This window comes from Theobroma cacao, chromosome 9, assembly GCF_000208745.1.
Source record: "Theobroma cacao cultivar B97-61/B2 chromosome 9, Criollo_cocoa_genome_V2, whole genome shotgun sequence".
Lineage (NCBI taxonomy): Eukaryota > Viridiplantae > Streptophyta > Magnoliopsida > Malvales > Malvaceae > Theobroma > Theobroma cacao.
Window position 1 is genome coordinate 14,474,704 of NC_030858.1, and position 15,229 is coordinate 14,489,932.

The 15,229-nt window shown below is 33.8% G+C and overlaps 2 protein-coding genes across 4 annotated transcripts; both read right to left on the reverse strand.

The window, feature by feature from the left end:
* On the reverse strand, positions 226–2,800 carry LOC18589326 (peroxidase 45). The gene is made up of 4 exons (XM_007014243.2): positions 2,561–2,800; positions 2,250–2,444; positions 926–1,091; positions 226–821 (listed from the first exon to the last, which is right to left on the reverse strand). The coding sequence occupies exons 1-4, from the start codon at positions 2,774–2,776 to the stop codon at positions 415–417; spliced, it is 984 nt and encodes a 327-aa protein (XP_007014305.2). The 5' UTR covers positions 2,777–2,800; the 3' UTR covers positions 226–414.
* LOC18589327 (putative glucose-6-phosphate 1-epimerase) lies at positions 4,222–13,487 on the reverse strand. Of its 3 annotated transcripts, none has more exons than XM_007014245.2 (9): positions 13,136–13,486; positions 12,842–12,916; positions 11,848–11,904; positions 11,608–11,768; positions 11,344–11,484; positions 8,613–8,715; positions 8,428–8,527; positions 7,576–7,823; positions 4,222–4,610 (listed from the first exon to the last, which is right to left on the reverse strand). In XM_007014245.2, exons 1-8 carry the CDS (start codon positions 13,226–13,228, stop codon positions 7,609–7,611), a joined length of 945 nt encoding a protein of 314 aa, XP_007014307.2. In that variant the 5' UTR covers positions 13,229–13,486; the 3' UTR covers positions 4,222–4,610; positions 7,576–7,608. The 3 variants fall into 3 exon arrangements, with proteins under 3 accessions (XP_007014307.2, XP_017982462.1, XP_017982461.1); XM_018126973.1 differs by lacking the exon at positions 4,222–4,610 and adding an exon at positions 4,633–5,526 and having other exon boundaries at positions 13,136–13,487; XM_018126972.1 differs by lacking the exon at positions 4,222–4,610 and having other exon boundaries at positions 7,244–7,823; positions 13,136–13,487.

Genomic DNA, 15,229 nt, shown 5'->3' on the forward strand with positions numbered 1-15,229 from the left:
GATTAAATCTAACAAGATGAATCATATGTAATGTATCAATACATCCGCCATTTCCGATTCCACAATGAATCATTCGGAAATGATATAATGGGATTGGCATTAACCATTATCAGCCTTGATTCCCTAGCTACCAAGGTTGAAGAGTTAGAGAAAAATTACATGACATCTATAAATATAACAAGACGAGGATGACCAGGCAATTAATATTTGATCTGCAAAGTCATGAAACAAATCAAATCATTTTTATTATTTAAAGAGCGAGCAACAATTATAAATTTGACATCAGTGCTATTTATGAGACTTAGAGATGTCGGTGATCTGGCCAATCACATGACAAAAGATAATGGAAATGACTTAAGATGGGCAGGACAAGGCTAAAGTGAAGGGAATTGAAGCAGTGAGAATTCTCTTTCCCTAGTTTGGTTGGGTGCAATCTCGTCGAATTTCACCTTGATTTCCTGTCAAAACCCCTGCACGGCCTAGCTTGGTAATGGCAGCCACAAAAGCATTTTGAAAAGCTCCATTGTTTGATGCGAAAAGTTTGACAGTGTTTCTTGATCTGCGATCAGTAAATAGTATCTGATCAGAGGTGAACAGACCCTTTCCTTGCTGAAGATTCTTGTAGTAGACATTGTCGAATGTTCGAGGTGTGGTTGGGTCCATGTTGATGGCAATTCTTGGGTCAACATTTCTGGGGCACATTTGCCTAAGCTGCAAAGCGTATGCAAAGTTGAGAGTAGGGTCAATCTTCCTCCTGGGGCTGAAGTTGTAGATTCGATTGGAGAAACGCCCACAATGGGAGAATCCTAGGGTGTGTGCACCTGTTCAAAACATCACAACCAATCCTAAGTATATGTTCAATGTTGGGGTGAATTAGAGATTGCATGGTATGACTAAGAAATGCCAGAGAAGGTGAATGGTTTACCTGACAATGCAATCATATCGGTCTGAGTGAGACCGTGCCTGGCGAACATAGAATTGAGCTGGTCTAAGTTAAAGTCAGGGTGAGGAAGCTGATTTTCAACACTGGCTTTTGTGGATATCCTCCCATCACGTCTTCCCAATTCCACTCTATAATTCGGTCCTCCGGTCTGAATGAAATTAATTCATTAATTTATTAATTATATATATATGAGGCAATCAAGGGCCTTTTGTCCACAACAAAAATAACACTTTAGATTAAAATCTGACAAGGAGATTTTTTTTTTTGTAAATAATAACTAAATTCAAATGATATTTTCCTGTGATTTTATAAAAATATATACATAAATTTCTATTAATAAATTAAAAATACGTACAATTTTCAATATAATTCGATGTTTTAAAAGTCGAACCCATCGCTGAATTGAAAAGCAATCGAAAAGTCAAATGGTTATTGTATTTAACACTTATTTAATACCAGAATCCTATTTTAAAAAACACCTCCCTCTCCAATCCGATTTTAAAAACATTGGTATAATTCATATGGCATATATAAAGGATTGAATAAAAATTAAAGTCTTACTAATTTTAAAACAACAGAATACAAGTTACAAAACACTTTAAAAGAATTAGATAATTAGAAAAAAAAAAGGAAGAGGAGAGAAAATTACATGCATAATTCATTTTGTAATTCTCAAAAAGAAATTGATTTTGTGCAAAAAATATAACAACAAAATTTTCTTTCATTATATTCTAAAAATATATATTTTATAAGTATAGAAAGAATTTACTTGACGCAATAATTAGTATATATCAGTATACATGTTGATGATTAGGAAAAAGATAAATTCAAAATTTAAAGTGTTAAAAAATAGAATTTAATATTCAATATTAAAAAGAGTAAAAGAAGCAAATTCTTAATCAAAATTAGAACTAAAAATGTGAGCAAAATTATAAAATTAGCGCGTCAATTATAAAGTTTTGTAAAGGTGGTCAACTTGTACTCCTTTTATCTCATAAACACAGTATTCTAATTTAATTTTTAACTATGGCTTCATATTATTTTAATATATTATTGACTAAAATATGAAAAAAATACTTTCTAAAAATCTTGAAATGAAGAGTTTTTCTTACATATTTATAAAAATTTAGTTTAATAAATACTTAAACAATCAAAGATCAAAATTTAAAGAAATTTGACCATAAAAAAAAATCAAATTCAAACATTATTTATGAGAGGGAATTAGGAGTAAATGTGAAGAGGAGTGAAAAACAAAAATGCATGGCTTGTTGAAAAGTAAAGATAGAAATTAAGATTGCATGTATACCAAGGCTACGACATCTCTGGTGGCAAGAGCTAGAATGTCTGCACAAGAAACTTTGTTTCGGCACTGAGGATTACTATCAAGAGCCGCCTTTGCTTTGATCACTGTGTCGAATCCATCTCCTGCTAGGGATATGTCATCAGGATGATCCTTCTCCGCGTTCCCGTTACCGGTCAACATCACCGAAGCGTCACATCCCTATATGTATAGATATACACGCACACACACGCAAGAGAGAGTGAGTGAGTAAGGACTGATACGGGGACGGCCAATAATAGATACAAAGTCTTAAGCAATTAATTCCCTTCACTTACACGAACAAAGCAATCGTGGAAGAAGAGCCGAAGAGTTCCGGGAGCTGTGACAAAGGTTTGCTGGAACTTCGTTTGGACTGCGGAGCGGACAATAGACTCAACATTGGGGCATGTTGTTCTATAGAAGTCTGGTCTAAGCCGAGTCTGGGCAGAAGCGATTGTGAAGAGGAGAGGAAGAAGGATAAATGAGACAACAATTATGCTTTTGTTTTCCATGACTCAGCTTTTCTTGCTTCACATGGATTGAGTTGGTCCATTGCATTATGTATTTATAGAGAGACTTTAGAGCGGAACATGGCTCATGGCTGCATATACACACACCCTGTCTGGCGGTTGGAAAGTGCCAAGGCTTGAAAAATTACTATATATATTATTTTCACGTTCTCAAGCAACTTTATTACAAAATATTAACATGTTTTGGAGACTTGTGCAAATGATTGGGTCTTGGAAAGTTTCTGGGTCATTTATTTATTTATTTTATATTTTGGCTCTGGGTTGGGAGGGATAACATTAACATGCAATAAGTTTATGCAGAAGCACAAGGAGATGATCTAAGCCTTCAATTTGGATCTCTATTTTAATTTAGTTGTCTGAAATAATAATAATGTGAGAGCGAGGCCAGCGCGTGAACTATATGCCAACTCAACTGCATGTTAGTGCCCAACCACTCCCAAAACAAAGTCCAATCGAAATTCTTTAGAAAGGGCAACAGGCCAAGAAAAAATTCAATGTCCTTTTGTTGCGGTAGGCTAGCTGTATATGAATAGTGGAGGTTGTTGATACCCTAGAATTTGCCAATTAACTAACCAGATTGGAATTAAGAGTCGACAGCATCACTATGATTCACGATATCATTTCATCCATCTAAGTCCCTCTCCCACGGATTACGGAAATCGTAAGCCTATTTCCATTATTGTTTACTTCTTTAATCTATATATATACATACATATTCTGCTGTGGCCTGTTTTGACCTTCGGCTTTTCCAAATCTGCGGCCTAAGATTCCAGATTGGCAAAGGGAGCAATCACAACAACATGCCTTTTTTTTTTTTTGAATAGCACAACAACATGCTTCTCTCACAGTCCAAATTGGGTATTGCATTTTTTCATCTATCCGATTTGGTTTCATTCATTTGACCAATTTTTAAACAAAATTTTTTTAATTATTCTTCTGTTACAATCGATCAAATCTTTTTATTTTGATTTTTATTTTACTTAAAATAAACTCGTATAATTAATAATTAATTAAAATATTACTTGTTGTTTTATAACTACTTAACAATATTGACATGAAAAGTAAAAAATATTACATAATTACATTTTCATGTCACGTCAACAAATTACACTATCATTTATTATAACATATCAATATCTAGTGACATTTAAATTAATAATTAATCAACCGTTAATCATAAATGTTTACTTAACTTTAAAAATAAAAATAAAAATATAATTAAATATAATATAAAATTAAAATTTTATTTAAACTTTTTTAAATAATTTAAAATATTTTATAAATTTTATTTGAGTGTTGCTAAGTACAATCAATCCCTTTATTTTGGTTAAAAAAAAATACCTTTGACATGATCATGTGGTTTACTTAACTAATATCATCAGATTTTGGGGACCATATAAACTGAAATCCAGTTGTTACATTTCCTATATATAAGCTCCCTTTTCTTTAAGTTGATTAAAGATCCACTAGGAATTTTGTTCAGGAACTTGTCTCCAAAAAAGAAGATAAGACAAATAATCCAACAGAATTCAATTAGTAGATTCTTACAAAGCCTGAGCTGCTGTTGAATTCACCACGCAGCCCATAGCTCATCCACAGCTGGAAAAACAGTTTTTAACATCAGCAACAAGAAGAAGAAGAAGAATAATAATTGCTCCCAAATATAATAGCAGCAAAGGAACAACGAACTTTTGCACAAGAGACTCCATTGAAAAGATGCAATTTCACATCCACCATATATCAGTTTGCATCCAACAAAAATCCAGGTCAATAGAATTGTACCGTCCGGATCCATCCACATGTTGCATCATAATACCTGCATGCGTGGTAGATTCCATTAGAAATGACTCCTGATTGCTTGATAACAAAGAGGTTCATCAACTTGACCGTTGTAAGCAAAACAAAATCAATTGTAGCTAATACAAAAACAGCACTATCCCTACTTACAAAACATGTTCAGGGTAGTTATAGCCAAAGACAAATACTGCACTGTTCTCTACTTTGAAATAATATAAGAGCACATACATGCAAAAGAACTAAAAGAAACTGATTGAAACGACTACAAAGCCAAAAATTATGGCCACTTAAGAACAGAGAAGTTAATGAACAGCTTGGGACAATCAAATATCTTACATATATTTAGGGTTTATATACACTGTCAATCAACCACAAAATGACACATCATTAATAACTTAAAATGCTTTACGTCCTTAAAAATAAATATCGATCATTTATAACATTTAATTATACAAAAAAATAAAATCATTTTTCCTTCTATTTGAACTCACTCTCACCAAATTTAGACCTAACAAATAGCATTTCAAGAACAGCAGTGGTCAGAGTTCCGAACACATGCCCATGAAACCACAAAGCACGTAATTGCACATGCCATTATCAACAGAGACCTTGGAGATTATGTTGTATCTTGCAAAGCAAACATCGCAGAATGTGCAGATTGCATATGGTTCTAACCCTTCAAAACTTGGCTTTCTCTTTCGCTTTATCCCTCCCACATTTCCATCTTGCTGATGTGCTTCCATTTTCATTGTTGTTAACACGCAGTTTCTTTCAAGTGATGATCTGCTTTTAACTAAACCAAGATGCTTAGTAATTCTGATATTTCACATCCTCTCAATAATCGAATCCACTTCATGTGGCAAAGTGGCTCATGACTCAGATGCGAAGGATGCAAGGACTTTCGCATTGTGGTTTATAGATATGTGTTCGGAACTCTGTTAAAATTTCATCAGATAAAATTTAAATTTAAATATTTTACCTCTACAAGCTTTATCATTAACTTTCTACAAATAAGAGGGAGGAAGACACAAGCAAGGGCTAGATGCTGAAGAGAATGACTAGCGAAAAGAAACAGAAGCAAAAAGATATTTAGTGTGAGAGCAAGCACCAAGCAATAGTTAAAAAAAATAGTGGCAACAGTGTCCTTTAACCAAGACTAGACAAAAGACTGAAAAAGTAAAGTAGAAAGGATTTGGACATCAAAGCTTTTCACATTAAGAATCTCCAAGCAAAGCAAGTCAGGGAGGTCAATGTACCACCAAGATAAACAGAAAGGAATTACCTTGTCCCATCCAATCACACATGGAAATATGCAGGTATCAAGGAAAGTAATATAAGTTGTATTCTTGTTCTTTATTTGCATTTTCGGATGTAATAAGTTTCTTTTTTAATTATTATCATTATTTTATCAAAGTTTAATAAAGTTTTTTGTTGCAAGTTCTTATATTTATTTATTAGTTTATATTTTTTATATACAGTGTTCTAAATCTGTATCAAGGATTTTCATTTAGAGGTTCATTTTATATGGTTGGAAGTAGTGCTTCATAGTAATTACAAGTTTATTTTTTTTTTAAGATAAAAAAGTCCCATTTACCATTTACTTCAATAAAATTAAAGTTCTGTGTCAAAGTTATTAAATTGAATTTTATCCTGTGCTAAAGAAGAAAAAAACCCCACAAACACTCATGTTATGTTTGCTTTCCATTTCCAAAAACACTTTCCAAACAAATTTATTGGCTGATTTGAAATAATAGACTACACCGTCTTTTACTACAATAATTAGAAGCCAAACTTCCACACATTCGCTAACAGGCAATACTCAATATATCAAGTAAATGTGGAGGGAAGGCCAATACTGACATGTGTCTGGACTAGAATGGGTGTTTAAACCACAGTAAAAGGTTTTGATGTGGTTACAGTTGCAGTTTGCAGATGTTTCAAGTGTTAGATAGATCTCACGCAACAGGGTTGAGCACTTTTTTTTCTTTTTATTAGATGCACATATTTACAGGGGAAACATGCAGATTCGACATTTTGAATTACAAGTCATATATTTCATCAGTTTTGAGTAATCTACATTTGTTCTTGGAGTAGTTTAATAACACCCCCCCTATTTATGTCCACTCAAAATTTTACTAATTTTTTTTAATTTGAATTCACGTTATTTTAGACAAAGTAGGTTAAACTCAAGTCAAACCAGTAGCTTATAATTACTTCTTTTTACACTAAGGCCCCCTTTTTTTTTTCACCAGTTTACACTAAGACTCCTATTCTAAGTAAACCATTCTCCTTTAAGCTTATAGAAGTATAAATAATCGGTCATAACAGTTCAATGCACCGATGGCAATGAATAGGACAATAAAACTAACTGCTTCCATTTAGGTTTGGTTGTTTTGCTCTTGCATTAGTGTCATTCGGTTGAGACTCCTTTCCTCATTCCTCATGCAACATCCAACATGCATGAGGATCTATGCTCCTAAAGCAGCAGCAACCTACCCTCATCCAACTTCAGAGAAGAGAGAGAAAGAGGGCAAATAGGTGTTGAACCAGAGAGAAGGAATATAAGGGGCATTGATACAACATAATGCTCCTTCATCAAGTACACAGAGTCTACAAGCCACACACTTCCTTGGCCTCAATGTCACAACCAGATCAGAGAAAGATCTAAGTTGCATATAAGTTCACATTGCTTTTCACAATTTGAGGTTGGATTTCTACTTGGGCCTGAAAATAAAATTAGGGGGAAGAAGAAAAAGCATGGAGGTGGCATAACAGTTTATTCTTCGTCAATGGCTAGTATGGCTCTTGCATAACTGTGCCAATAGGCACATGAATCAGGCCTTCACCAGAAATGCCAGAAAAAACACTAATGGACCAAACCTTTACATATTGGCATAAGTAACTTATCACCCGATGTTTAAAAAGAGAGAGAGAGAGAGATTAGAATTTAGAGTGCTGCTTTTGAACATTCAGCAAAAAATTACCTGTACATAATATTGACCACAGTAATGGATCTTTCAGCTGCCCAGGAGGACTTTCTGAGGATCAAGTTGCCCGCTACAATAACTAGAAGGAACAGCAGAAAGTTCTTGCCTTCCTCTCCATTCCTCGCCAGGTTTCAATGTGATAGGTTTCTCAATAGCAGCAGCCTCCACGCAGAGCATATGCTTGTATTCATCATCTCCAAAATCAGCCATAGCCTTTGCCTTTTTATCCCAAGGATTCCACACCACTGCATGCAAAAACAATAAAAACATTTGTGCAAAGAACAGCTTTGGGATATTAACGTGTGAAAGGCATTCCAAGCTACCCTTCACTGGACCCTTTTTCTGCATTTAATATATGCTGAGAGAAACTAGTGGCAACTAAAGTTCACGATATCTACAGGAACTGGAAAAAAACCCAAGCAGAAGTTCATGATACATATCAAGCATAGATCTGAAAAGAGAAAGAGACAGTAATTCCCACAACTAGTGGCAATCATCTAACAATAATCTACATATCAAGCATATAGATCTGAAAAAATAAAGAGAAAGTAATTCCCACAACCGGTGGCAATCATCTAACAATTATCTTCTCAAGTTCACAGTCATAACTCATGTTAAAGTATTCTTATGCCCAAGAAAAAAGACAAAGCAGTTCCTCTACTATTAAGTAGCAATCAAAAACATGATAAAGCTTGATTTTTAAGTTCTGACCATGTAAATATGAATTATACTTGTTTATGTGCTTGAGAGTATCAACAGAAACATTGCTTAAATATAATAAAAATCAGGCCCCATACACGTAATAGCAAGGATATCAATAAAAAAGCAGGTGGACAAAATAAATCTCACCAGCATCAGGTAATCCGTCTTTGCGTATTACAAAGGTTCTCTTCTTTTCATGATCCAGAATTGCAATTTTTGTAGGAGTACTAAGGTATATCTTGTCCAACTGTTTAACCACAATTAGAATATGTAAACAGTTAACCAAATTTAAGTGCAAACAGATAAGAGAGAAAAAGTGATAATGAACTCACTTCTGTTTCAAACGTTATTGCATCTCCCTGTTCAGTAAAACGCTCCTTGTTCTGTAAGTTATCCAGATAATCAAGTGTCTCTAATCCTTCAACACGAACTTCACTGAACACAGGCAACTAAGATATTTTAAATACTAATAGTATGAGCTCAAGCACTGCCCAAGAATAATGTACAATCATGAAATTAGACAATCATCAATTAACATGTTCTACCATGAATCAGTTTTACCAGTTGAGTTGCAATACCATGGTAAATGAGAAGAAACAAGCACCGACTCAATTAGTGCCCACACAATAATTAGTTAGATGAATTAATGAACTTCAAGAGGGTTAGAAGTTTGCCAGATTAATTTTTAAGAAGCCCATGAAAGGCCTAAACTTTTACAACAATAATGCTTCACAGATCATACAGTCATGATTCAAGAACCAAATTTTATCCTAAAACTCTAAAAGAGTCTGCTATCGGAATAACTCTATCCATAAATTTTATGTGACAGTTTTTTAATTTGTTTGTTTGGGATGGGATAATGTTACACAAGAGCAATAATAAGAAGAATCATGCAACAAACAGGACTTCAGCATTGCTTGAAAGTATTTTTAAGAACAGAAAACTAAATGAATGGCAAACGCAATAACCATATATTTTCACTACCTCGACCCTTCATGGATGAATTAACTTCTCAATCAAAACAAAGATGGGTTCCTAAAATGAGTTACCTTTCACAATAAATTTGACTCTTCCATTCAAAGACCAAGAGACTATTACAAATTAGATCCCAATATATTTTGGAAAGCACTGGATAACTGAAAACCTTTTACTAATCAGCAATGCCGAAAAAGTTATTAAACAAATGAACTTTAAGGATCATCATAAACTCATTTGTTAAAACAGCTAAGCCTGCACCCAGTCTTTTAAGCTTTCAACACATCAGAGACCTACTTTATTGCCTCAAGAGTCTGGACTAGTCAAAAACCGCAATAAGACTAGTACTAACCAAAGCAGTTCTGACAAGAAAATCTGCCAATATATTAAACTACACCTTTAACACACACATTCTGTGCATGTTGAATAGTCAATACATTATTGCTCATTCTCTTGTTTTATTTATATATTCATCAACCGGTTTTCCATTTTGTATATTAAATCTTAACCCTACATGACCAAAGGTTGTATTTGTCATTATTAAAATATCCACCTTATAAAAGACTTGGAGAAACCTAAAAAGATTGATGGCTTTCTTTCGTAGTATGGATAAACCAAGCTTTGCCAGATTCATTGTACACCACAGCAAGTGTACGGCTATGTGTATGTAGTACGGTAACTTGACTGGCACGAGGTACGAAGGGATAGGCTTCTTCAAATAACTAATTCGGATCATGGTATGGTTGGAATTCTTGTTTGGGTCGTTTTAATAATATAGATGTAACAATATATAATTCTAACATTTATATAAATAAATCTAATACTAACAAATAAATACTTAAAGAAAAATATTAAATTTAAGAACAAATCCATGATTGTAATAATAGAGGTTCCAGAATACAAAGCAAGCAAATAAAACTAATATCGAATAATGAAAGAGAAACTACGAAAATAACACTTAAATTACATGATCTAAACCTAAGAATTGTATTTTCTTTTTTTGAGAAAACTAAGAATTATTGCTGTTACCTTAGTGTATATCTTATTAATTATGAATGACCAACAAGATCTTTTCTCTCTAAAATAATATAAAATTTTCAACAAGTAAAAACTTGGTTTCTTGTAAATACTAGGAGGATCAGGTAACTTTAACATTTAACATGTTTTAAGTTTTTAAACCCTTGAATTAATAGAAATGTCTATTTTCTTCTTGTCATAAGAACATTTGGTTGCTGCTGTCAAGGGACAAGAACAACAAGTGGATACCGGAGGTGGTCATCAAGGAAAGTAAGTGTGGCGTTAAATGAGCAGGCGGGAGAAAATCTGGTACTCCACTTTTCACAATCTGGATCACGAACACAACACAATTAGGATGGTCCGATCCAACACGTGATTCAAAGGGGGGTGGGGCAAATTAGTCAAAAAATAAACAAAGTTCCCCATCTCCCAACCTTCCACAAATAACAAGTCAAAGGAAACCCAAACCCTACCATTATTGCTCAATGTGCCAAACACAAAACAAGCTTGCAATTATGGAGAGAATTTTAGACCTTCCACAAATAGCCAGTCAAAGGAAACCCAAACCCTACCATTATTGCTCAATGCGTCAAACACAAAACAAGCTTGCAATAATGGAGAGAATTTTAGACCCTTTATCAACTAGAAGTCAGTAGCTCAGAACAGAAATTTCACAACTACTGATAGTTTAGCCATTAAAACTTAATGATAATGAACTAAAATACATAAACTGTGACAATGGGAGAACTAAATAGAAGCTACGAAGAGAAAATAAAACCAAATCATGCGAGTTTTATCTCGGAAAAGACAAGGTTGCGGTCATGTTGAGAATATTAGACTCTGGTATCAACTAGAAGCAGGTAGCATGAAAAGAGATTTAGCCACTTATGATAGTTAAACCTTAATGCTAATGAACTAGAATACACAAATGTGACAATGGAAGAAGATAGTGGAACCTATGAATGTAAGAAGATAGAGTCCAAGATATGCAAATATAAACCTGGAAGTAGTAATATCACTGAGCATCATATCGTAGACAAGATTAAATATGAAGCAAATCCTTTTATATACCTGATGTCAGAAACAGAAAAATAAGTGTGATATGCAAATGTGAATGTAAATGGCTTCCCATCAGTATTTGTATTCCTGATGCGAGACGTTAACATTAGATCTCCTCCCGGCCCCAAAGCTACCCTCAGGCGGAACTCATAACTGAGATAGAAAATAAATCCATGAAGACAAGTTAATTTGTCCAACAGAATGAGGTTACAAAGATTCTACTAGGGATCTCTCTTCACAAATTGACGCTAAAAGATTATAAAAAAAAATCACAACCTGTGAGGCCAAATCTTCATATCTTCTTCAGAAGGCCTAAGGATCAAATCGATGTGAGCTTTACCGGACGAGTTTGTTGGAAAAGCAGGTGGATCAGTGTCAATGCTCCAAAATCTATTTCTAGCAAATCCATGCTGCTCAAGAGTACCATGATTTGAAAACTGCAAACGCAGAGCACGTTTTCATGACCAGGATGATCATGGTCAAAACAAGCAAGGACAATAGCAGATATGCACATACTTGAGGGAAGCATATTGGTATTCCTCCACGGATGGCTTTTGGAGGCTTGAATAATGCCTGCAGAAAATGAGTATCTGGTACATTAGATACAAAAATGCACATAACCTCTAAATGTTGTCTTCTAAAATGCTTGCATTTGTATATGCAAGTGTTCACTTTTAATGATTTTTTTTCTAAGAAGGTTCATCTGTAAAATTTTCAAGTCATATATCATTTTATACTTGATGAACCAAAAAATTTCTTCTTCTCCCTTATCTTCTATCACTACTGAATGGAACAAAATTGTCATAGAAGCTATGTTCAATGCAAGAATTCATTGGCTGAAGAACATTAAGTTACTGCACAGCTCTTTTTGCCTCAAAATATCTAAAGTATTTCATTCCATAATAGGGTACAGGGTTTCGAACAAATTTATACAAGTTTATTCAATTTTTCAAACATGTCATTATTTTAAGCGTACTTTTCTGAACAGTGAATCTGTGGGTTCAAATGATTGTAATACCTACAAATCTGCTCTTCATGTTTCAAATGTGGTTCAGAATGATTTACAACCTAGAAAACCGCTAATCCATCAACTATTGCAATTGCTTACAGAATCGAGAGAAGGATCTGGGTTAAACAGGACAACATGGGAAGCAAAAATGCTTTCATTAAAAATGATGAAATACCATAAGGACTTCAGTAGCATAATAGTTTATCGCCGCAAAGGCCTTTACATAAATTAAGTACCCTTTAGACATCCAAACCTTAGAACCATTATAACGGCAAGCATAAATTGCATCTGTTTCCTAACTCACCTAAAACTACAGCCCTGAAACTAATATGATCCATACTTGCAAGCTTTCCATTGTTTTAAAATCTGGTAATGAATTAATAAAGAATAACTCACTACGAAAATTTGCTCATGCAATATCACTTATTTCATATTCCAACAATATATCTAAACATTACACTTCATATTTAATAAGGAAAAACTACTATCACTGAATAGCACCTTACTACTGACGAAAAGCAACTCCTCTCCATGGTCATTCTTCCAAGATGTCACATGGCCTCCATACAAATAAACCTGAAAAACCCGCAGCAATAAAAATAAATAAATAATTAAAAGAAATTTGATTTCTTGAAACAAACAACCACCAAAAGAAAGTAAAGAGAGAGATTCAAGAAACCAGAGAGAATAAAAATTAAAGTGAAAGAAACGAAATAAGAAGAGCGCAGATCCAATTGAACAGATCCTGGAATAAAAAGAAACAAAGAAGAAAAACGGAAGTCTTAACAAAATTACCTCGGCGGAGCTGCCACGTGTCTCGCGGAGGATTATTTTGTCCAGGCCGTTAACGCCCTTGGACAACTCAACGAGGACCCTCTCGCTCGACATAGAATTAACTCACTGATGCTTTGAGATTTTATTTATTTCACTATTTAAAAAAAAAAAAAGAGGAGGAATAAAAAGTGCTTGATTCTAAATTGTTCTAAAGATATCAAAAATCAAAAGAAATTCGTAAAATCTGTAGCTCTGCCTTTTGTTTATACTTGAATTACTATAAGCAAATTTTCAAGTTCAACAGTGTCCGACTCTTTCTTTTCGCTTTCTTCTCTTGCTCTTGCACTTTCCTTTTCTCTCTCTTTCTTTTATTACTTTTCCCCCCTGATTTTACTCGATAAAGACGATGCGTTGAATCTACATCACCACCTCTGGACGGCTAAACGTTGCGCTAGAAAGCCCGAGAGACGCTTAGCTAAAGGCTACATGGCCCAATATCGTAGTCCACCAACCCCACATGCCATGCACCTCTGCCCACGAAACTCAGGAATAAGTGGGGCGATGCACTGTTTGTTGAAGCAAAACCAAATGAATCCGATTGGTTCATTTGGTTTGGATTGGTTTAGTTCAATCCTTGGAGAGCAGAATCCCATCCAATTCTATAACAATGTTCAGACCTCTTTTCTTATGTCCAGCACATGAAGCACATTTGTATCACTAACTTCTTTGTGCAAGCACACATTAAAGTCACCATGGAACATCTGTTGCACTGCTATTTCCCATAAATAAATACCTGGCGTCCATTATGAATTTCTTCATAATTTTTTATTTGTGACTTATCATGAATCGCCGCTCCAAAGTCCAAAATCATACCACCAATCATTGGATTTAGTACCAGTTAAGCATATTTCAGAAACCATATCAATCTGCAAATTTTAAATCATTGCAATAATTTCATCACGATCATTTTCAATCAGATTTTTAGTATTGGTATGTTTTAATTTTTTTATTTTTCCTGAATTTGCATTCAAGTTTGAGATGACTTTTCTTTCAACCAAAGTAACAAAGTTCTGCCTTTATTTTTCTTCCTATCAAAATCGTTGGAATCATGCTATTTCCTTTTAGTTACACCAAAATTATTGCAAAGTGAAATCTTCTATGGTATGCAACAATTTCTTTCTTTAATCATTCCAATTAGGACCTGATTTTCCTATTAAAACCACCACTTGTAATTATTATAAACTTTGACTTTTAATCTCTAAATGTAGAAATCATAACTAGTAAATCATTCCTTTGATCCATGGTAGATAAATTATCAATCATTTTAAATTTTAACAAAATCATAATTAAAAACTTATTTGGTCCTTGTTTTTCACTGTTGTATTTATCTACAATACCTGCCATATTTCCCATAGAATCTGAACAAAAGTAAATAAATCATACAACCAATCTAATACTATGTTGAGAATATTACCTCTACAGAACACATTATCATGCATACTCCTCTTCCATTCTGCTTCCGATTCTTCAGAGTCATTGTCTTTTGGTTCAAGAAAATCCTTCATATCATATTCGAGTCTAGAACATATGCAATCTTCAAAATAGGAAGCATAAACATTATCTTATCCTTCCATTAATTAAAATTTGTTCCATCAAATTGAACCAGTTTCACAACACTTCAATCCATCAATTTGGATGTACTTCAAGACACAGATTCCATCTTCAAAAACAATTATCTTAGGAGAGAGTAAATTCAAATTCAGCTTGATTAACTAAGTACCAAAATAAAGGACACCTTGCCAGATGAAGAAGAAAAGAAAATTTGGAAATAAAGGAAGAACAAACGAGAAGCAAAACTCACCGTTTCGAAAATAAAGGAAGGGAAATTGGATACAAGAGTGAAAGCGCACTTTTCATTTATAGAAGAATTTTTTAAGCTTTCTTTAAATTTCGGCTATGTTAGTTAAATGTAATTATTAGGCACTTTCTCCTTATTACTTTACCTTTAAACACTGTATATATATAAGCTCGACAGAGCTTTTATCCAATGAGAAAACTTTGAGAAATTTTCTCAATATTACGTCCCTTTGTTCTTTTCTTCATTGTACATTTCTA